The following is a 25042-nucleotide window of genomic DNA, read 5'->3' as shown; positions in this document are numbered from 1 at the left end:
GTGTTAAAATGCTAAATTGTTTCTGGGTTTTGGCCTTCAAACATACATCATCCCATCACTTTTTAAGGTTTTAATGGTTTTTAGTTGAAGGATTTGGATAAAGATGAAAAAAAAAAATCCATGTGAACCTCTTTGTGCAAGAGGTCAGATGTTCTTGCTTTGCATAGAAGCACATACTACTCATTATATAGTTTGAAGTAAAAATGATTCTATTAAATAAGAGTTAATAGTGTGTGAAGTGTGAAGCATTTTCAATTGTGGCCTTAGACATTTAGACTCCATACATACAAACCAATGCAAAAAGCTTAGCTGAAGGTTACTTTTCTTTGCACTCTGTATCAGTTAGTTCCCATTTTTACTACCTTTAGACTTTGTGAATCTAATGTAATGTGAAGGTTAAAGTAGTGTTATTGAAATAGTGACACTTGTTGTTTTCAGGAGAAACTGAGGCATTTAGCGTTCTTCATTCAGGAAGCTAAGTCTCCAAAGACTGCTCAATAGAGTCAATGCATTCTTGTTGAGAGTTGTCACTTGGAATCTTTAGCAAGACTGTCATCCGACCTTCATAGACAGACATGGTTTGCTTTTTATTTGTGGCTTATCTTTATGCTGTTTTATGTGTTTCAAATGTCCCAGCTAGATGCTGGTTGGCAAAGTTAGTTGGATTCTTGGATATAAATAGCAAATGCACTCATAACTGGCTTTTTTGGCTTCTAGAATTTATTTTTAGAATTTACATAAATTGTCTTACAAATTTAATACATATTTCAGAAAAAAAAGAAAAAAAAACTTCTAAAGCCTTTAGAAACCTATATATATATATCAGCCCTCCTTCCTAAATCTTGATTAATGGTATTATTTTGACATTTAGTATAGAGCATCCAAACCAAGTGTAGTTTATTTGAACATCTTTGCAGGTGAATCTCTCTGAAACACAGGCATGGCTGTTAGACAGAGACATTGATACTGCATGTCTACAAGATTCATTAGCTGTCCTTTGGTGTAACAGAAGTAACATGGGGGGGTTAATAATGTATGGACTTTTATCTTTCCTCAAAGGAAGCAATTTAACCAGGCATGCTAAGCCTTTGTTCACACAGGGCCGGCGAAAAGAGAAATCGCTCATCCAATCGTCCCAAGTCGGACAGAGGAGTGGGCTAGCAAGGATAATGCTCAAATTTATATTTAGACAGCAAGGGAGGGCTTTCACCACAGCTAGTGACTTACTGGAGCATGTGATTACCACTAGATGCTGTTTTTTAGCTAGAGATTTTTAGCTTCACTACTGAGAGTACTGTTGGAATTCATATGTATTGTATTTAAAACTAGAAGAGAGCCCCATTATATTTAAAACTAGAAGAGAGCCTCTTAATCGTGTCATGCTGTTAGCATGTGATCTGCTGGAGGCTTTGTTTAGTAGCCTATTCTAGTTAGTAGCTACTCTTGATCCAGGCAAGTTGGATACTGTGATGGTCATGCAGGAGTTGCAGAGTAGGTTCAAATCTGTGTCTGGTCTTACCAATAATTGTATTTCTTTAATAAGATATGTATATATTTTATAATATATACAAATATAACTATAATATATTTTCTTAAAAATAGAGGAGACTGAGGCCATTTATCACTTTTTGAAGCTAGTTTTGCCACAAAAATGCATCATTTACTAGCTTTTTTTCTGCAAATATTGATATGTGATTAATTGCAATTAATGTATTTAATTTATCAGCATATTATATCATTTAATATTTTAATCAATTGACAACCCAGTAAAAACAGCTGAAACATATTTTCAGAAACATTCTGAAATAATCTGGCTTGACAGATTCTCTGCGATGTAGAGTTTTAATAAATGGGGCTTGTTTGTGTTAAAGTATGTTTTTAGCAACACCATCCATTATAGTTTAGTGTTGATCCATGAGCTGTGTGCTGTAGAAGCAAACCACAGCGTGAGGTATTCATTCATGTCTCTTGATGCAAATTGAGAGTGTGTTAAAATAAACACAACAGTTGTCACAAGCAATATATATCTCAAATTTGTATTGTCACATTGGGTTTAAATGTAATTTAACTAGGCATTAACCAGCCTTTGTTCACACAGGGCTGGCGACAAGAGAAATCATTCATCCAATGTACAATTGACACTATAATTATTTTGGTTTGCCAAAGTAATACTTCGATATTCTTGAATGCTACCTTTAACATTTTTGCCTTTCATAATTTTCTTTATGCCCTTAATTAAAAAACTAAAACTATAATATCCTATTTGGTGGCACGGTTTCATTGTGACATCTTTCTCCACAGAGTGTGACAGCATGCAACAGCAAACGACAAACTTAACTTTAATGACAAAATAAACATAAACAACAAAACGAAAGTATTCTTGGCCATAATCAATGTAGCGTGTGCACAACGCGCATACACTTTGCTTATCTCATCTACACACAGACGCAGCAGTTTTCATTTTTAGAAAACCATACATTATTAGGAAAAAATATTAACACATGAGGGAAATCATTGTGGTGTCCATGAAGATGTGAAAAAATAGGCATAAATCTAGCTTACACATTTACCCAAATTATTATATGGCTGTTTAACCGAAGCTAATTTGGGTGGGTTTCTCCCATCCCCATACAATGTCACTTCTCTGTCTTTTACGGCCCTGACGAGAACGTCGGTCTCCTCGGCTATGAACCGCTCCTGGCGCGCGCCTGGCAAATCCGCCGTTATAATAGCAATCCGCCATAGAACAAGCGTTCCTGCTCTTAAAGGGAATGTGAGATGTCGCTCTGATTGGTTTATTTCACGTTACGCCCAAACCACACCTATGAATAATGAAGCTACTTCAGACCAACCCATTTTAGATTTGCGTCGGGCGCAAGAGTCATTTATCCCGCCGGTTTAATAGCAACAGCGCCCAAGACCCAAACACAAAGTTACTTGCGTTTTGCGCTTGATACTTGCGTTTCAGATCGTTAAAATAGGGCCCCTTGTCTTCTATTGCCGTTCCTCCTTCTTATATCCTTCTGGAGCTCCTTCATGAGACTTGAGACCTGTGTCGCTGTGTGACTCACATGGTGCATTTGCTTCGCCCTGCTCGTCACAATTATTAAATTATTATATTTCCTTGCAGTTTCTTTTCTTGCCATCTAAGACATCTTGCCGCACATTGTCTGTAAGGGGAAAGGAGTGCAATAAATGTCAGAATATCAAGTAAAGCAGGGTTACCAGGGCTTTGGTATCTTAGCCTGAAAGCATAACAGTGGTACTCAGAGGAACGGCAGTCTTTAAATCTTTTTTTTAGCCTTTCTGCCCTAAGACAGAGTCCCCAGTGACCCGCCTGACATTTGGGCCTGGCACTGCAGGGCAAATGGAAGTGGACTATGTCCTTGCTGAAGAATATTTTAAATGTGGCTATCAGAAGAGCTAAATGAATGATTGTACTTCGATTGTCATTTGGCTTATTGTAGATGTAAATGCTTTCCAGCTCCCCCCTGCTCTTCTGTAATTGTGTCTGTCTATTGTGGTCTTTGAAGAGTACTTCAAGACGCAAGCTGTTGCCTGGTCACCCTCAGCAAACTGTTGTTGCAAAGTCTTTGGCATCACTTGGCAACTATTTGAGAATCATGTTTTAGCAGGATGAAAAAAAAAAAAAGATTCAAAACAGAATGAACACTGATGATAATGCCATTCACATTCAAATTAAATTAGAATCAGAAACAGAAGGCAGTGAAGCTCACAGAGAGAGACCGTCTGCTCTAAGGAAAGCAGCAGAGTTTATCAAGTCAGATTTGTTCAAAATCAGCATATGATTTGCAAAAGCGACTTTCACAGAACACATCTCCTTGTCAATTAACAAAACTCACTTTACCATGAGAAAATATATTAAGCCAGTTGTTCAACATTAGCTGCACCATAAGGCCAAGTATATTACTATGCATTGTGGGTGAAAAGTGTGACGTTCAATTATTTTGTGAAATCCAGTGAAAAACGTATACCAGGAGTGTCAGTTTACGCTATTAATTTAGTACAAACAATTATTAAAAACTTCTGAAGCTACTTTTTGAAATTTCTATTCAGCGAGTTACCTTTTTGCCACAATAATGCATCATTTACAGGCTTTTATCGGCAAATATTGATATATGTGATTAATTGCAATTAATGTATTTAATTAATCAGCATATTATATAATTTAAGCTTTTAATCAATTGACAGCCCAGTAAAAACAGCTGAAACATATTTTCAGAAACATTCTGAAAGAATCTGACTTGACATTTAATAAATGGGGCTTGTTTGTGTGAAAGTATGTTTTTAGCACCGTCATCCATTATAGTTTAGTGTTGATCCGTGAGCTGTGTGCTGTAGAAGCAAACCACAGCGTGAGGTATTCATTCATGTCTCTTGATGCAAATTGAGAGTGCCTTAAAATAAACACAGCAGTGTTTCGTGATAAAAAAATTAAAAAAGTTAGTTAAACCCGAGGTAAAGATGGCTTTTTAGCAGGTGATGATGCCTTTTTAGAAAAAAAAAGAAAGAAAAAAATGACTATTTTGTTTGGATTTGAAACCAATTAAAACAAATAAAAAGCTATTGCAATTATCCTCTCAAGTGATATTTATGTGATGCACACAATTCTGCATGCAAGCCAACTGGCACAAGGTGCCGCTGGGACATGTGACAGATCCTAGGTAGTCTAAAACCACCCACTTACCTACTGTATCACACACAAAATACCAGGCAGACGTACGTTAGCTGCCCGCTATCAGTGCCATCTGTTTCCTGCGGGATTGTTGATTTAATAATTAATAAGTCCGCTCACATAGGCGAACATGTGGTGACTCCCTGGTGCTCACAGTTTAGGCAAATGTGGAAATGGAGCCAGCAGGGGAGGCTGCACTTGCGTGCGTTTCGTCCTGGGGGATGTACACGGGCAGGCAGGTTGAAAATCTACAATCGCTCCACTCAAGGCTGAAAAGAAAAGACTGAGAGACGTTGCAGTGTGGCAGCTGTCATGGAATTCAATCAGAATGGACTACTTTTGACAGTAGATCCATTATAAAATATTATTTTTCCACATTTTAAATACAGATTTATGAATACATTACATATTTTTTTACCCAAATTTTCAACACACCAAACCCCCAACCCCCCCCCCCCCCCCCAAATTATTTTATCTCGAACATTGTAGATGATGATGATGATGAAGTTTTATTTTATTTTATTAACATTAATGACAGAGACAACAGCAGGCTGCTGTCACTTTAAGACTGAATGCACGGCCCGAATATACTGACACACATCTGGTTTCATTCTCAACTGTTCACTTATGACATAACCGAGAGAATAGTTGTCGAGACGGGTATTTTGACATCATTTTGTGTATATGTGTCTGTTCAAGTGCAAGTAAACGCGAAAGAGGAATCAATTTGGTGTTTGAGCGCTGTCTGAAACACACCTCCCTCTCTTTCTCTCTGCGTGCGCGCCCTTCGGGGTGTGTGAGGCTGTGTGCACAGTTTATGCAAAAAGCATGAAAATATTATTTATTTATGTGCATTTAAGATATATAACATGCTGTGTATAAAGTTAGACGTTGTCAAACAAAGGAGCCGGACATTTTATTCCAAAAATGTTTAAAAAAAAAAATTTATTTCCACCACAAAATGGATGGTAGAAATAGCCTTTGTTCATGATTGTTCAGGTGGGAAAAAAAATACAGAATATGTAAGCTGATTGTCACTGTTAGTAGACAAATTATATAAACGAGTGGGTTTGAAATGTTAATGGCGTTTTTATTTTTATCCACTGGACTAAAGTGCCCATAGTTGAAGAAACATCCAGTAATTGTCAGTCTGTTATGACATGGTACATTTTGATTTAATATCCAGGGAACCAGTCCTTCAGCCACTTTTGACGATCACCATTATTCAAAATTTAAAGGAATTTATTACTAGAATAGTTTATTGCTCATCTGTTTTTCAAGTATCAAAAACTGAAGATAGCCAAGATCTTTTAGTTCAAGTTGCTTTATTGCCATGACATTTGGAATATAGTATTGCCAAAGCATTTTAAGTATATGAAGACTTCAGATGCAAAAGTTTTTCTTTAATATTAAAAAAAATTTCCGGCTCCTATGTATAGGTTTCTACCTAACCGACATGGGCTGAGGCTGGGATTTAGTGAGTTTGAAGTGAAAGTATTTGATGAATGTATACTATGTGCAGGGAGCATTCACTCAATATTATTATCTCATTTTTGACATAGGTGGCTTTTAGAGGCTTTTATCAGAGGTCTTCATATGTAAATACAGAATAAAATTACACCACCAAAGTAATATTAGGGGAAAAAACAAAACAGAAGAGGAACAGTAGATAATATAAAAGCAACAGATAATATCTCTATTCTAATATTAATTATAAATTAATTATATGCTATAAAGAATATAGAATGCAAAGTATAGCAAACAAATACAATGGATTAACCATTTTGTATGGAGTGCAAGGTACTGTATATACATATTTTTCAGCTTGTTTGGCTGCTATGTTATCCTTTCCGAGTCATTTAGAGTAAAGAATGAAAAAGTTAGTGCTGCAAATTGTGGAAAAATATTCCCCTTGTAGTGGTATGCTTCCATATAAAGTGTTTCTAATCCTCCATTTGATTCAAATTACAGTATTTGATTACAAATTACAGTATTTGAATTTCATTCAAATGATATTGTCTATATTCTCTCTCTCTCTCTCTCTCTCTCTCTCTCTCTCTCTCTCTCTCTCTCTCTCTCTCTCTCTCTCTCTCTCTCTCTCTCTCTCTCTCTCTCTCTCACACTTTTTGTGTCTTCCCCTCTAAAAGATTCAAGACATATTTTTTGAAAACTAAGTTTGGAATAGCCAGAGATGGTCTGGGGATTGATTTAAGCAGTAAAAAGTAATTTACTTATGAGCCAAAAATATACAAACTGAATCACAGAAGCACCACATAGCAATCCAGTGTCTCAGAAATACTGTAATATGATCTCAATTTGAAACACTAAAGGAATCACCACAGGCAGAGTGCAACAAGTTAATGAAGGCCAGTGACTGGTTCAGGCTGTCTGAGGCCATCATGTCTAAAGATGCTCTTAATCCAATTGCACAATTTAATCATTACCTTCAGATGTTCAATGAGCCATAAGATTTTGAGGTCTTTCATCTAAAGTTTATGTTTTGTTTTTTTTAAATCACAGATTGTCATTATTTCTAAAGAAATCATATTTCCCATAATAAAATCCAATTTCCATTCCCCCACCTCTCCCGCCCTTTTTGATAAAAAAACAAACAAAAAACAGAACAAATGTTGTGTGTTTTTAATGAAATGCTCCCTGTAGCAGGAAGGACATCATAGGGGACGATATTAGATTCGGATAGTGCTAAACCTCAATGAGCAATTGCCCTCAAACCACCGGGTTATGAAACAGAAACATGCAGAAGATCAGTGGAGAGGAGCAATAGCTGATTTGTTTCCTGTGGACTGTGTAAGTTATACCTGCTGGTCTGAGAAGTTACACTCTTAAAAATAAAGGTTCCAAAAGGGGGTTTCCGCAGATATTGCCATAGAAGAATCATTTTGCATTACAAAACCATTTCAGTGTACAGTTCTTAAAACAAAGACTCTTTAATAATTTTAAAGTGGCCCTGTTATGCTTTTTTTTTGGATGTTGCCTTTCGTGTGTGTTTTTAGCTGTTTGTGAATGTAAAAGATCTGCAAAGTTTCAAAGATCAAAATGCATGATAAATGGAGATATTGTCTCACAAAAGAAAGAACAGATTCTGAACTGCCTGAAACAAGTCCAGTCTTACTTTTTGCACAAACCTACGAAGGTTTGTATCAAATATGCATTATGCCAGCCAATGCTCTCCGTTGGCTGCCAGCAAACAATGTCTACTTTGACCCTCCCTCAAACAATGTAGTTGTAGGTGAGGCCTGAAAAGTTTGGTTCGACATGTTGAGAAGACGCTGTTTTCTGCAGTGCGAAAGCAAATCTACTGTGCATGCACGTCCAAGGGATGAGGACTCAGGCTCGAATTGATACGGTAAAAAACAAAGTAACATGTGACAAAAGAAAACACACTGAAAGTCCATGAACTAAACTGAACTGAACCTGACAGTAATGCCATTCAGGCATTTTTAAGTGTCCTAAAATTCTTGTTAGTCTCACCGTATGCGTTTTTGCCCAGGGGAAACGTTGACATGTCCAGCTAATAGTTGAATTTCCTGTGGATTTTGTACTGGAAATGTTTTCAAAAGCAAATTTATTTTCAGAAATTTGACACTATTTTAAATATTACTGATGAAGTTTCCGTCTGCTTTGTAGTCATTTATAGACAGAAGTTAAAGAGCCAAGACATCTCTAAAAGACTGTTTCCTCTTTTTAACTGCCTAAAGTATTTTTCAGGCTGCATTGGTGCTAAGATTGCTAAACCCCCATGCTCTCTCAACACAAGAAAGCACTCTACAGAGGAAAGTGCAACAAGAGGGCATCGACAATGTGTCTTCCATTGCCTACAAGCTCCCTGCGGGGTCTGTAAGAGATAGGGTGCTAATGCAAGAATGTAGTCTGCCCCTTCCCAGCTTGCATCCACAGAGAATGCCCCACTTTTAGGAAGCATTTCATGTATTTAGTGAAGTATAAATTTTTCCAAAAGCCTGCAAGAGACTTTGTATTATAAAACACAAAATGACAGTAAAATTCTGAATGTGAGTGCAAGCGCTCCCATAGGCTCATGGCCTGTGAATCCATCTGGCTATAGACGACTCGTAGTCTAGCCTGGAGACAGCAGCATCCCGAGGGGGAACATCTTGCGCTGTATCGGTGAGCATGCCACGGGTGTGTTGGTGCGCCGAGCCTCCTCTTAAAATGGGGCAAGCTTGATACAATGCAGGGATCAGGAGAGGCTGCTTTGAAAAGCCCTTCTCTCAGGATTTAGTTAAAAGAAGTGGCATCAGACGGGGAGAGTGTGAGCCCCTACTAATGCCCAAATCATTGAAAACGTGGAGGGTTCTTAAAGTCCTTTAGTCTGACAGTTGAAAGGGAAAGTTTAAAGGTAGAGTGTGTAATTTCAGAACAGCACCCAACAGAATTGTAATGTTTTCGTTTGTTTTCGTTTTCGCTGGGGGGTGCGGGGAAAGTCACCATTCTCACCAGAACAGGTTATTTAACCATCCAAATGATTCCTAAACGGATTTATATATTGAAATAGTTATTTAATCAAATAAATGCAGCTTTGGTGAGCTTAAAACTGTTGCAAATATACTGTAGCAGAAATATATAAAAAATTACACCAAACCCCAAATTTTAAATGGTATTTGTGCAAATGTGAATCCGTTATTTTTAAATAGTTAGTCCACCCCAAAATGAAAATGTTGTCATCATTTACTCAGCCTTATGACATTCCAAACCTGTCTTCTTTTATTTAGAACAGACAAGAATACGATTATAATTTTTTTGTGTGGTGGGTGTCCACTGTTGTTGACCCCATTGACTTACATTGCATGGCCAAAACAGTGGCAAACACTCTTCAAAATATCTTTGTTTGTGTTTGCGTATGAAGGTGTTGAAACATGAGGATAAGTAAATTGAGATTGAGTTTCTTTTTGGATGTAAACTATCCCTTTAAATTGTTATCAGATGTTTTTACACACACAAGCCTTTTAAAATTGATCATAGTGCTTTTTAGATGATGCATGCTTTGGCAGACATCTGGGTGACGTATTTATGCATTAAAAGTAATGTATAAAAAAGTAATATTTTTAATGCCTCTTTGGGGGACTGCTATGTTATGTTGAGCAAAAATATGTATTCATTGTTCTCCAAATTCTCTAAAGTATTACCTCATCCCTAAAGCAATAAGCACATCCGCTCTTGCTGTTTCTGATTGATTTGCCGTCTGAGCAATGTCTTCTGGGTTAAATTGTGCTAGCTGGCTAGTTCATGAGCCTTATAGATTTCATAGGCACTTGATTCCAGAATTGCCTTTCCTCCACCTGCTTGGACAGTCTGGTCCTCTAGTCTCAGTGGTCCGCCGGGTCTGCAGTGACCAGTGGGGGTTTGCATCACAGGCCTGTCCTGTGACGACCACAGGAATTCAGCGACAGATTTTTGCACCAGGAGGACACAGTCAGGGGCAAGAGAAAGGAAAGGTGCTGGGCCCATGATGGAAAAGCACATGATGCCTATATGCTCACACACACACACACACACTAACCTGAGTGTTACGTGATCAACATATGCTTCCTGGAATCATTTGGCCAGGCTTTTGATATGATTTTGTCCAAAAACATAACATTTTAGGAAAAAACATAGGCATAGGCATAAACTTCAGCTTCAGTTGTTGTGCTATAAGCAAGCAATCCATTTGACTGAGCCAAAGCTAATCGCTTAATTAAAGGAATTATGTCAGGTTGGCAATCATCATGATAGTGGAAACCATGAACATCTGCCTCACTCATCACAGAGCAAACCATTCATAAGAGTTGGAAACAGTTGCTGGTTAGATGCTGTTATCATTAGTGTCAAGCAGAGCGGTGGAATGTGATGTGCAAGGCCATTGATTATGGATTAGGTTAAGGGTCAGTCTGTGTGATGTTAAATTATTTAATGCGTATTTAATCAATAATGCCACTGAGGGACTCAAGTCTAATGTGGCAGCACCAGATAAGCATAATAATCTAGAAAATTTAAAGATTAAAGGATTGTAAAGGCAGTCAATACAATCAGTATGAAAAAGGACTAATGGGAGTGCAGTTTCTTAATTTAACAAATACAAATGCAAACTTTTTTTAATATGACACTGCATATTAAACCAGTTTTATTTGAATAGTTCAAATAAGAAAATGGATGCTGCTTTGATTATTGACTAAGGATCTTTTTCAATACCTTCCAACTGAATTTTAAAATATTATTTGTCAGTGGTCTTGACACTGTCAGAGTTCCTGAGTCCTCATATATATATATATTTTTATCCCGCCAAGTTTTTTCTTTTTCTTTTTTTTCTGTCCCTGTAATTCCCCAAAAAGCTTTTAGGAGTTATTCCATGTTGGGATTTAGATGTCAGATATCTACAGGACATCAGTCTCTAATCTTCCTAATGTGTTCTGTGTGTCCCTTTGTGATCTTTTAGAAGAAGAGCAAGCTGCATTACCACATTGCAGTCATCATAAACTACCTGGGACACTGCATCTCTCTGGGAGCCCTGCTGGTCGCCTTCATCCTCTTTATGAGACTCAGGTGGGTGAGTGCCTCGGCTGTGAGGGGTTTTCAAGAGCTGAGTGAGTGGAATTGAACTTCTGTATTAGTCACACCAGTGGACTTGCATGAAAGATAATCATGTGTGAGCTACTGCTGCTGCTACTACGTTGTAAAGTGAGTGGACAAAGGGATCTCAGGACAGTAAAGGATTTAGTTTCTTACCTTGCACAGATTCTTTATTACTCAGGAGTCTTAATGGAGTCCTTAGTTATGTTTCATTTAAAGGTGAACTGTGTCATTTATTTGCCACTAACTAAATGGAAGTGCAGAAATATCATTTCAAAGAAACTTCCACATCTGCCATAGGATAATCATACAAATCACAGCATTTTCCTTCAATGGCAGCTTCAGATTTAAATCTTAGGTTCTGTAGATCGCTTTTCCCTGTGCAAATAATCCCAAATATCCCAATATCCCCACGAATTATCCCTTTTCTGGACAGCTCTGCTATTGTGTTCAGTGTCCTTTGCTTGGATCATCTTTAAATCAGTTTAACTAAGAGGGACATGGGCCCAGCCCCAAACACAAATATAGGCTGTCTTCTTATCACATCTCATCAGTACATCAATTGATTTTCCGGCTGCTGACAGAAACTATACATCCAACTGAATGACAGGGAACAGAGAATTATATATTCCTCGGTGAGATCACAGGCGGCAAGCCCTTCTTGGACTCAGGTTTCTGAGGTCCAAGGACAACCTGTATAGGTTATCTCTCACTTGTCAAGGCACCTGAGAAATCGATATGCCATGGGTCAGCGGAGTGCTCCCCGGCAATGAGATTTCAGACTGATGGTGTAGAAATGAAGATACCTTACCGAGATATCAAGGGCATACAGAGTCCTCTTCATCTTGGGTTATTCCAGTCCGGAAGTATCATTGAGCTGGCTCTCATTATATTATAATCAATCAAACTGAGAGACTTGTTTTCTGTGGGATCGTGTCCAAGGCTTAATTAGCCTGGATCAATGTCGTGGCAAACTGGATGTGAGGAGGAGGGTCATCACAAATTTCAGCATTCCCACACACTCTTTGGTGTTAGTGCCACAGATTGGGCCAAGTGGACAGATGAAATATCCATGCTGTTTAGGATTATTTAGACTAGATTATCTCAGACTTAATCTGCCTTGATTAATCCGGGGAAGATATTCTGGCATCTTTCCCTGGATTTCTAATCAAAATCACGCTAGGAGTCAGCTTATACACAGTTTTACTGGATGCTGCTTTTCAAAACAATGTGCCCTACTGATTACCCTCTGCCTGTCTAGCTAATGTTCCAAAGTCAGTGTGCCATGGATGGATTGAGGTTGGGTGCAAGTGTACAGAGGTTGTGAAGTTGCAGTTAGGCTGAATTGGGTCTTCTAGCAGGGGAAACTGTGTAATGAAATACACGGTGAACAGATGTTCAGGTTAAACTCCAAGTGTTCTTGTGCTCAGACCTTCCAGCCATGCTGTGTCTGCCCACAAGGACAGAAGGACAGGAGTATTAAATTGGCTTATTAATGTTTTAGCAAACAGCATTTGCACAGTAAGGGTTCCAGGATTTGGCAGTGTTTTTTAGGACACCCTCCATGAATCATAAATATTAATTTAATAAAATGTTATTTTTTAAAAATGATGTATACATTAATTATAAATGTTGGCTCAAGTGCTCTGTGTTTTGTTTATTTAAAGAGGTCCCAAATGTGAAGACCCTGAAAGATCAACTGTGTGAAATTGCATTATTTTATTTTGGTAGCATTAATATTTAAACAGCAGCATCAATATGGGATGTTGTATATCATACTGTGATTGCAATATTTGTCAAATAATCTAAATAAAAACAAACCATTCAGCTGTAGTGTTTAGACAAGATCCAGTCAGGCAATCAGAATGAAGTACTCACTGAGCTAATGGACCTTACCCTCATTAAATGAACTAGCAATTTTATTTAGTTAAGAACTATATATTTAGGACTTACTGTATTAGGTAAATACAGTTGCAATGTTTGGTGCCTAACTGCAAGGGCAGAAAATAAGACTTATAATCTGCATATTAGATAAAGGCATCCTATCTAAATGTTAACATGCCGATACTGACAGTAGCAAGAGGGAATTGACTACACTCTCACTAAGATGACAAAACACTGTAACCTCAAAGGTAATATTAGGAATGGCCTGTGTATTCTACACCAGTGCTCACCTGTCAGCGGAGTTTACCCCGGCTCCTCTGTCATTCACAGAATGAGTGGTGCTGGGTAAAAAACAGGGGGCATCAAAGTATGAAAGGAGAGCAAAGCTGCTGTGGCATAATGACAAGCAGCGGTTGGCAGCTAGCTGTTTTCATCCTGTTTCTTGACAAAAGGCTAGACTGGGAGGACCTTCCTGTCCTGTGTGACACAAAAACCTTCTTACATGTGCCCTGAGGGCAGAGACAGGAGGGAATTCAGTGAAGCAGTTTGACAGTAAACACACCATAGCATTTCTCTGCATATAATGCCTCAAAATAAACCAAATAAATGCAAGTTGAAAATAGAGGCTGCTTTCATAATCTTTACCCCACAGGGGAAGTGTTTACATATATATATATAATACTTTTCTTGGGAAAGTAGTACATATAGTTTTTCTTTGAAAACGGCATAGTGGCTTTGATTATGTGTATCTAACTAAATTGAATAATGCTTCATTATTTCAAACAATCAAAGCTTTCATTTAAAACAAAAACAAAACAAAGCAATTGTGCTTATTACTTTCTCTAACTAGAATAGCATGAGTCCTGTTAAAATTTGCTGAAGAATGTCCATTAGATGTCCTCTGGCAAAAACAAATGTATTGATAAAAATGACGACATAGCACTTTGTTAAATCTGCCCCATTAGTAAGCTTTTTAACAGTTTTCTGGTGTAAATGTTCATAAAGATAAAGCCTATTTGGACAGGTCTAGTTTTCCCTCAGGTGGTCATGTAAATGTGTGTTTCACAAATCCATTTTGTGTTGTTAATCCTGTCCGAATCTAACATGATGGTGCTTTCCCTCAAACATCCTCAGTTAAAATAATGGAATAATTATGGTCCTCTGAGAACTGTAATCCTGTCTGGATAGGAAGGTCTGTGATTGTGGTATAGTATTATTTCACAAAGCTTTTCCTCATTTGTTTTGACCTTTGTCGAATACTATGAGCTGAAATTGTTTTACTGCCTGCTGCTCCTTCAATATGGACATTTTTGCCAACTTTCTGGGTTTAATAATAGTTGGTAGTACTGTTGGCTTCCCATCTGAACATTACATACATACAAACATACATACATATATGCCTACGCTTATACAGTACCAGTCAAAAGTTTGGAAACATTACTATTTTTAATGTTTTTGAAAGAAGTCTCTTATGCTCATCAAGCCTGCAGTAAAAAAAAAAAAAAAAACAGTAATATTATGAAATATTATTACAATTTAAAATAATGGTTCTCTTTTTTAAAATATTTTAAAATGTAATTTATTTTTGTGATGCAAGTACTCCAGTCTTTGGTGTCTTATGATCCTTCAGAAATCATTCTAATATGATGATTTGATACTCAGTTATTATCAATGATGGAAACAGTTGTGCTGTTTAATATATTTTTTTGGAATACTTTTTTCAGGATTCATTGATGAGTAAAACGTTAACAGCATTTATTCATAAAAACAGCATTTATTCAAAATAAAAACATTTCTAACAATATAAATCGTTACCATTTTATCAATTTAACGCATCCTTGTTGAATTAAAGTACTAATTTCTTAAAAAAAAAAAAGTTATTGTTCCCAAACTTTTGAACGGTAGTGTATATTGTTACAAAAGATTTCTATTCTAAATAAATACAGTTCTTTTGAACTTTTTATTCATCAAATAATCCTGAAAAAAGTATCTCAGGTTATAGAAAAAATATTAAGCAGCACAACTGTTTCCAACATTGATCATAAATCAGCATATTAGAATGATTTCTGAAGGATCATAAGACACCAAAGACTGGAGTACTTGCTGATGAAAATTCAGCTTTGCATCACAAAAATAAATTACATTTTAAAGTATCTTAAAAAAGAGAACCATTATTTTAAATTGTAATAATATTTCATAATATTACTGTTTTTTTTTTTATAATTTTTTTTTTTTAACTGCAGGCTTGATGAGCATAAGAGACTTCTTTCAAAAACATTAAAAATAGTAATGTTTCCAAACTTTTGACTGGTACTGTATGTACGTATCAATCTATATGTATAGATACGCATCAAAAGTGAAAGTAAAGGCATTTAGAAAGTTATTTAAAAGAGACTTTTTACAAAAACATTATAAAATGTTACCGACCCCAAACTTTTGAACAGTACTGTACTCCCATTTGAATAGTGCTTTAGCGATGTGATAGCCTCCCATTAACCTCTTAAATGTGAGTGATTTTTCTCACTCCTGAAACATTCAGAAGAAAACTTATTCTTACTTTAAGCAGCACTAGATAAGGAGGACCTCTGCTCTTCTATTTCCGTACATGCTTACGCAATGAGGGTCAGCAGGGGGATAGAGTCAGCAGACCTCGGAGCACATGGCCGCTGTATGGGGCGATGGCACTTCGCCAGCACCCCCACTATTCTGTGCGAGTGGACAGACAGGTCGCTCTTACTGGGCCCCAGCACGGGATGTTACCAGTACATCTGCACACCATTTGGGCTCAAGGACGCTCTAGGGTGCTCGTTCCCCTAGTGCCGCAGGCCCTGCGCAAAGCGGCCACGGCTTGTTAGCACTGACCCCCTGCGGAGCGGCCTGAAATGCTTTAGCTCCCTGAAAGTTTATAGTTTTTGTTTATGGCTTAAAATTGCATCACTCTGTGCTTTTGCCTGTGACCCGCCTCAGTATTAGCCGCAGAGGATCTGATTGTGGAGCCCGACTGATAGCAAACGCTCTGAGCGGGCGATTATTCTTGAAAGGACACATCTTAACCGGAAAAGGCCTGGGGCAGTGGATCAATAGGAAGCGAGTGATGAGGGGGAGGACTTGAATAGACAGCTGTGATAATGCACTCCTATTAGTGCAGGCAGAGGGAATACTAATAACCAAAACACATGCAGTCGTGAGCAGGCGCCGGAAGATTGCGAGACCCTTACAGAGACTCAGAAGTAAGAGGCGTGTGAAAGGAAGAGATGCTTAAAAAAGCATGGAGATTGAATGAGTGGGGATTAAAATGTTTTAAGGAGTGATTTTTGCACTTAGGCGAAACCAAACTGAATGGAAATGAATCAACAGTGAACTGACTCGAACTGAATAACGACACTTTTGTCTTCTGTAGGGCTGCTTATTGCTGAATTTAACTCGTTTCATAATTGATGAACTTTACACAGTTATTGAACTGAACTGAATCAACAATGAAATTCAGCTGAATAATGACACTGTTGTCTTTGAAGAACGTCTCGGGTTACGACTGTAACCCTTGTTCCCTGAGTCTGCGTCGTATGAACTTTTGCATCTGAACTCTTGATATATAGATTTATTCAATTTAAATAAATTCAGAAATGTATTATTTCTTTGGATATTGAATATTAACATTATTAAACTGCAGGTTAGGTCATATTGCAGTTCAAATATCTACAGCCATAGAGGTAGAAATTCAATTTCAGTCATAATGTTAATAGTTTGTTTCATGAACGTTACAGCAGGCACACTCCCAGGTTTCCACTGGGGAGAACTTATGGCCACTTGTAACCAGCACTGCCAGCTTGTCACCACCACGAGTACCCCCCTTACCCCCCACCCTCAGCTGCAATGGTGATGGTTGGCAATATGAGCACTCATGCCCTGTGTGTGATCTGAGTGTGGACTGAGCAATTAAAGATTTGCTGACCTCCCGCTTTGAGGTATTGCAAACAAATTGTTAAGGACACCATTTTAGTCCTTAGGGGTTATACTGGTATGAATGCTTTATTAACCTAATTATTACAATTCTTCCTCAAATCTGATTAGCCTGTGAAAATGTTTTGTTCATACAAGACATGAACATTCCTTTAAAATACCAAGATTAAAATCTGCTTAATTTTTCTCTCTCTCTCTCTCTCTCTCTCTCTCTCTCTCTCTCTCTCTCTCTCTCTCTCTCTCTCTCTGTGTGTGTGTGTATGTGTGTGTGTGTGTGTGTGTGTGTGTGTGTGTGTGTGTGGCATAATGGACAGCTTAAGAAGTGGATTTTGTTCTAATAGGTGCCAGCCAATTAGAATGAGAAGAGATTTTAAGGCACTCACTCTAATTATTAGCTGCTTAAAAGAATTATACGTTCATGTCTGGTTTATAAATCAATCACAATTTTCTCATCCTCTGTTGCTCAGTCAGTTAAACTTTACTTTTGACAACCAATATTAGTACTAACAGTGAGAAGGCCTTGACACATGTTATTAAGCCACTCTAGGGGGGGAAAGGTGTAATTAGTCTCCACTTTGTCAAGGTGAAATCTGTGAGCTGTCATGGCAAAAAATAGTGCTCTGATTAACTGCTTGGGTGGTAATTGGAGAAGGCTTGTGTTCCTGGCCCATGATCCATGTCCTCACATATGGAACCCTTGGAGTTAAAAACACTGGCTGTTTATTTATATAAAGAATACTCAGACACCTATCCCAGTAAGCCAAGTTATTTATGAACATCATCAAAATTATTTTTGTACACAAACCATTAAGCTAGCTTCTTTGTATGAATAGGAAGTACAACTTTAAACTTATGTGGATTTACTAAGAATAACAAAGTGCATGAATACTAATTATCTTATTAATTAGTTTGCTTGATATTTTTTTCTTGACCATCCAGTCACATAACAACATTTAAGGAAGGGTAGGCAATTTTGTAGAGGCTAGCAATAGCAGGCTAGCTTTGAAACCATAAATTGTTTATGAATGAAGAGCAAAATCCAGCATCTATTAGTTGTTTCTTTTTTCCTAATCTTACATCCCGAACCTCATCATCTTTTCTTTTTTTGTGCTCATCGATCCAGAAGGAACTGCGTCCTTTATATCTATTATAACACTGTTTTTTTCCGCTTAGATCAGGAATGGGTTTTCCAGTGCTTGATGTTTAATGATGAATAATTTAGGTGTTTCACACAGCTCCTCATACTAAATGTGTTGCACACAAATACGCTATCAAATAGAGGTTCATGTCCAGATGATGTAGGCTGGATTGGTATTGCGTGTGTGGCCTTTTCCTGCGTGGCTCACAGGGATTTAGAGGCTTGTTTGGAGCACAGGGGGATGGGAAACAGGGTCAGTCACACTCCAGTAGAGCCACAGTGGACATCCATGTGCACGTCTACTGGAAGGTCATTGGAAGATACGAGTCACTTGCAAAAAACGTCACTGAGCTTCAGGGAGTTGGTCTGATAATAAATAGTTCACACAAAAATGACAATTATGTCATCATTTACTCATCACAACGTTGTTTCAGACCTTTGTGGTGTTATTTTTTCCCAACAACACGATAGTCAGTTCATTCTCCATTTCACATATTCAGAGAATATTTGAAACATTCTCTTTTGACACATGCACAAACTAATGCCGTTTTGTTGCCAATATTGTCAAACATGGTGTGATGCATTGATAAGGCATCTGTGATTTGACACAAATACATTTCAGGGAAGAATATCAATGATTTTCTTTTAATATATATATTTTTTAAATCAAACAAATCCATTGTATGGCTTCAGAAGATTATTGCTCACTAGACATAACAACATGGGCTCATTTTATAATTGTTTAATTTATTTAAAACTCCAAAAACTTACCTATACATACAATTCACTGCAGTTTCCAGTTGAAATGAACAGTAGTGACAGTAAAACACCAACCATTTTTATTTATTTTCACAAAAATGATGATTAATGGAGCAGATTATTGAATTATTGAACTTATATTCACACAGTTCCTTGCAAAGTACTATGGCCTTATGTTTTGGGTAGGGTTTAGTGTAAATGGTACATTAAAGGTGCTGTATGTAGTTTTCAGCGACCTCTAGCGGTGATGTTTCAGATTGCAACCAATAATTTTTCAAGCGCGTGCTCTTGCGCGTGCTCGAATTTATGAGCGAGCACTGTGTGGGTACCTTCCAGACTGAGACGCAACACACCGGAGAAAGCATCACACAACATGCTGGAAACTAAGGTAAACTCCCACTGCAACGTTACAATAATAGGCTACTTTTATCAGCTTGACGTTCCCAGGTGAAAAAGACGTACTATTAAATATATAAAAAATGTATTTGAGTATGTTTTTAGTACAATACAAATATACTTTAATGCATTTTTAATACATTTAACAGTACGTCTTTTTCACCTGGGTAATGCTCCATGATAAGTATGGAACCCTATCAACCGTGCCGAATTTTGCCACTGCAAGCACCACTTCACATTTTCTTCAGGAAATGTACATTCTAGGTTTGTAGATAAGGTTTCTCCATGATTCAAATGCCCTGCCGATGTTGAGCCGTGTTTTTTCACCCGAAGTTCATCCGATTCACGTCTGGCCTTACGAGCTTCAGCAGAAAAAGTGAAAAACTTTTCTTTTTTTTTATCAATATGTGGAGTTTGTGTTGGAGTCTGTGTTGTGCTGGGAGCAGGTCGTTTCTTAGTGTTATCAGACATGTCATAAGTTGCATAAGTCATAAGTCCATGTCATAAGTTGCAGTGTCGTCGCTGTTGAGTAGGCTAGACGAGGCGAGAGGCTCGGGAGCACGCGTGCAGGTCACGTCACTGGATTTTGCGGTAAATCCGACCCGGCACCTTCACATAAAAATAAGAATACTTGCTTTCCGAGGTAATAGCAAAACCCGCAAAGTGGATCATTTTAATGTGAGATTACAACCCCTTCACACACAGGCAATAAAAAAAGGATTCATTTTAGTAGAAAAGTTACATACAGCACCTTTAAACACGACAGCATATTAACCTTTTAGCGCCACTCACCGGACATTTTATTCCCGAACTGCCACAGTATGTGCAACAACCAATGTAACGTAAAATGTTGCCAGATTCAACTTAAACTGTCGCACGCCAATCACTGCACATTTCACTTTGAAATTGAAGTCTGGTTTTCCGGTTGCGATATACACTACTTTTTTTTTCTTTTTTTGACATGATTAAGATGAACTGTCATTGTATGGGAAAAAGTGAAGTGTGTGTGTGTTTCACAGAAAAACAACAGCATATGGATTTAAATACAAATTAACAACACATTTTAATGACTAGCACAATTTTCTTTTATCAACAATATTTTCTACACAGATATTTATGTTGTAAACACAAAAAACATTAATGAGTTCTCTTTTTGAAGTGGCATAAAGCAACTGAAAACTGCAGGGGGTAAAATGAATGAGTTATGCAGTAAGAGTCAGATCTGTTAGCTGGTGGTTGTATGGGAAAACACATCCTAACAGAAACATCTCTAAGAATATACCATGTTAACAGGACTTAATTAACAGAAAAGTAGTGCCACATTTATCCACAAACACTTGCCAGCATAGTGTATTTACACTGACTGTGTGTGTGTGTGTGTGTGTGTGTGTGCGTGCGTGCGTGCGTGCGTGTGTGTGTGTGTGTGTGCGTGCAGTTTGTTCATCCGTAACTAATGAGAAAGTAATGTCAGAGGCAGCTGCTCAGAGTGTTGTGTGAACGAGGTCAGGGAACTGCATAAGCAGCAGATACTCTGCTGCTAAACGCCCAAAGCTTCTGTTTCCACAAGGACAACACTGGCCTCACAGCGTCTTTCCTCAAGATAAAAGTCATCCTCACCCTCCACCATTGTTTGTCTACATTCATCCATCACACTAGCAATTGCAGCTCAGCCAAGCTTCCATCAGTTAACTGTGGAGGAAATTAAATCAAATAAAGACTTGAGGCGAAAACCTTTGGAATGCAGCGTTTTCAGTAGCTACGGCTGTTTTTGAATGGCATGCAAGGGAAATTTTGTTTGTTTGTCTTTTAAATGTAATAGTTGGGGCTTTCATTATAAAAATATTAAATTAACATTAACATTAACATTGTGTATATCAGTATTTGCTTACATATATATATATATGTATGTATATGTATATATATATATATGTGTGTGTGTGTGTATATATATATATATATATATATATATATATATATATATATATATATATATATATATATATATATATATATATTCAGTCAATATATGAATCACTATTCAAGATTAAAAGTCAATGTATTATTCATTTTATTTCCATTTTGAAAATATTCACTGGCCTTCAGCAAACAGAATTCTTTCTTTTTTTCCCCTTTTTTTTTCTTTTTTTTTTTGAAGTTTGGTACAATGGATTCTTCTTTGTATTATCTTTTGTTTTTTTTATAATTAATTGCACTAAACGAATGTTTTAAATTGTCAGCTCTAACTGTAATATGATTAATCAAATTAGATGAAAAAGATATGAAATGAGAAAGCTTGACAGCACATTTGGCACTCAGTCAGATAACCTTTAATATGCAATTATAAATCAGAGGCACTATACAAAAACATCAGTGATGACTTGAGTTTAGACGTCAAGTCTCATCTCATCTCTTCTTCATAAATCTCCGAAGCTGGCGATTACCATTCAGAAGATGGCACGCCTTCCCATCTGTCACAAAGAAAATTGCATCATCATTTTCACAATCCATCCTCCAGATGTCAGATGTTTTTTTCTCCCCACCGTGTTTATCACAGATAGTTTTGATAGACGGGAGTTTATTTATATCCCTTCTCAAACAAAATGTCGTTTCAGTACTTTGATCTTGCTGTACAATCTGACAAACAGTAAAAAATAATTAGCTGAGGTAGAGCTTCCAGCTGAGAAATGTTGTTTCGTCTCATGTGTGGGTAAAGGATCTGCTTAAAGAATAGTGACTCCATGTCTGTGTGAGAGAGGCTTTTACAAGGAACATTCACGGATACTTTTTATCCTTATTCAAGGCCTCTAATGGAGCCACTCTCCGATGTCACTTTCAAGACATCTCATCTCTTTGATATGTTACCATCACAGCTGAATGGGTGTTTATATATCTCAAGGAGGTCTGTAATACCTGGAGAAAGATATCTGTCCATTAGCATTCCCATTCATCAGTGACAGATGGGAAATCAAATTGGGCTATATATAAAATATAAAAAAAAATTGTGTATACTGAAAGGAGTCTCTTATGCTCACCAAGGCTGTATTTATTTAAAAAAACAACAACAGTAGAAATAGTAATATAGTACAGTTCTATCTGTCTGACTATCAATGTCTTGATGCTTAAAGCTAAGAAGCTATAAATCCATTCTGTAGATTTTCCCCTATTGGAAAAGGTGAAACTGCCCGCCATCTGGACCTGCCTACAATTCAAGCATAAAATTGCAGACTATAGCTCATTTAATTAAAAACTTATGTTCTTTTTGCAAGGAAATGTTTAGGAAAGTCTTTGCCTCTCATGCTGATGTTGTTTTCTTTTTAAGTTTGATCTGCTAATGAGATACACAGGCAGAGAGATAAAAGCTTTGGTGCTGAGCAATGTCATAATTTGTTTCCTTGCATCCCTTGCAATAAATGAATTTCCCCATGACTAGCATCTTCCTGCTGAGATGACGCTCAAATGCACAACTGAGGCAACTGCTAACTGTGTGTTTATGGGATTTGTGTGTTTCAAATGTGTTTATAGATCTGTAGTGAATGTGAAATGCATTAGTTTAATATTTACAAAAATAAGCATTCCAGAATGTTCTGTTTTTTTTATTTCTTTTATCGACTTTATCACAGCATATTACATAGTAATTGAAACTCCCAGGAAATGTTATTGGTCGGAGACAACATGAAAATGACACATTTTTGATTGGTTGAGGTCAATTCAACAAAATCTCCCATCTCTCTGTTTTACATTTGTTTCCTTCGAGCTGTCAGGATTAATTGGAAAAGAGGTCAGAAGTTCATAGAGAGAGTGAAAGATCAGCTCTCATGAGCATAAACACTTCAGCAGCCAATGGAACTTAAACTAATCAATGACATATGATAAACTGGTTTAAATAAGTGATGTAAAATCAATGCCATGTGTCTATTTATCATCACTTAATAACCCTTAACAGGTTAACATTTCCAGAGAAAGGATAAGGAATAAACCCTCATGTTTCAGGGTACATTTCATCTGGCATAACTCAACTTTCAACATGCATGGAGAACGTCAGCCCATTTTCCGTATGAACTGGTAATATGTCACGTGATCCATCTGTCCTTTGCTGTGAGAGTTACATTTTTAAAAATAGAGGTTATTTAATGGTGCATACTTCTCATTTTTTGGCTGTTACATGATTCATAGATGATTAAAACCGAATTTTCTATTGATTTTCGTTCCACTTGGTTTTCGTTTGTGTGCAGTGAGAAACTGCCCTAAGAGTTTACTCATACATTCTCGTCCTTATGTAAGTTATTCTTTTATTCTTCTGATCTGGGAAGTTTTGCTGCTTATCTAATAATGATGACAGCTTTGATCTGGAGGTCACGGTTGGTCTTTGGTCAGTCGTAAATACCGGCTCCAGCCTGAAGCTGATATCACAAGCAAGTTGACCTCTGAATCGCACTTCTGTTATGTATGCAATAACTATAATAAGAGAAAGAAGCAGAAAAAAGGGTAAATTACAACACACGCTGTGAAAGAATAAAAATGCATGAGGATCACTGAATGTCAAGATCAGATGCGATTTTGATTCATCTATTTCAGAAAATGTTTGGTCTGGTTTTGAACCCTAGTCTTCTTGCATTCTAATCGAAAACTTGACCAACACACCTGACTTCTAACTATTAAAAGTGGGGGTTTTTTTTCCTCTTTGTTTTATCATGTTTTATCTTGCTTAGGCACAAAGTTGAGCCAAAACTGGCACTTAAGTCCCCTCATAAAAAATAGCAGTATGACACCCCAATAGATGTCACATATCACATAAACAGTCCTGAAGCTAAAGGTAATTTAATAACAAATTCTCTCTCAGTTGTTCCATTTTAAGGCAGAGGTAAAACAAAACATCTGATAAAAATTTTAAGCAAATGTGTTTGTAAAAATAGAAGCTTACAGAGAAATGCATCTTGATGCTGTTCTATACCAGCACACATGACGATATACAACATGATAACAAAGAATTGTGTGCATAAAATATTCTTTAGCCTTTCTGACTGTGTTTATGCTGTGATTTCCATTAGGGCAAAACCTTTCAACGCTTGATGACACAAATCTGGGTCGTCAGTCTGAAAGCCAAGTTCACTCAAAGTGCATTGAGTTAGCCTTCAACTTCTTGAACTGCTTTAAATTTTTACATTCTTTAAAACACTATCCTGACTGACAGTTTAGTGTGTTGCTTATAATAGCAGCTTCTTCTGTCTGCTGAAGCCTTTCAGAACCAGGAAACGTGTTGTAAAATGCTGAAATGTTGGAGTGTAGCTTTTCAAAGCAGCAGCCTGATCCAAACGTTTCTCCTGAGGCACTGGTGACATTTTCTGCAGTAAAAAACACACAAAGAAGGACTGTTAGGCACAATGTTTAATATTGTTTTCAGTACCAAACCATTTTTCTTTGCTTTTATCACCCTGACAACAAAATTCTAATGGATGTGAATCAAACGGAAAGAATGACGATGGGAAAACAACACATTTCACTGTGAAGTGTTGACAAAAAATTCAACTTTGGTCATTATTTACCAAACTGGTATGACTTTCTATCCTCTGTGGAACATAAAATAAATATTTTGAGAGATGTCTCAGGTTTTTTTTTTTTTT

At 37.1% G+C, this 25042-nt stretch overlaps 1 protein-coding gene across 1 annotated transcript in view; it reads left to right on the top strand.

Annotated features, from left to right (window-relative positions):
- crhr1 (corticotropin releasing hormone receptor 1) overlaps positions 1 to 25042 on the top strand; it is a 125996-nt gene that overhangs the window by 74240 nt on the left and 26714 nt on the right. Inside the window, exon 6 of the mRNA XM_084089492.1 lies at positions 11151 to 11257. Coding sequence (XP_083945618.1) covers positions 11151 to 11257 — 107 coding nt within the window. The remainder of the gene's footprint in view (positions 1 to 11150; positions 11258 to 25042) is intronic.

Source organism: Abramis brama (assembly GCF_963993115.1).
Source record: "Abramis brama genome assembly, chromosome: 1".
Taxonomy (NCBI): Eukaryota; Metazoa; Chordata; class Actinopteri; order Cypriniformes; family Leuciscidae; genus Abramis; species Abramis brama.
Note: the sequence above shows the minus strand (reverse complement) of the source record. Positions and strands in the feature narration are given on the sequence as shown.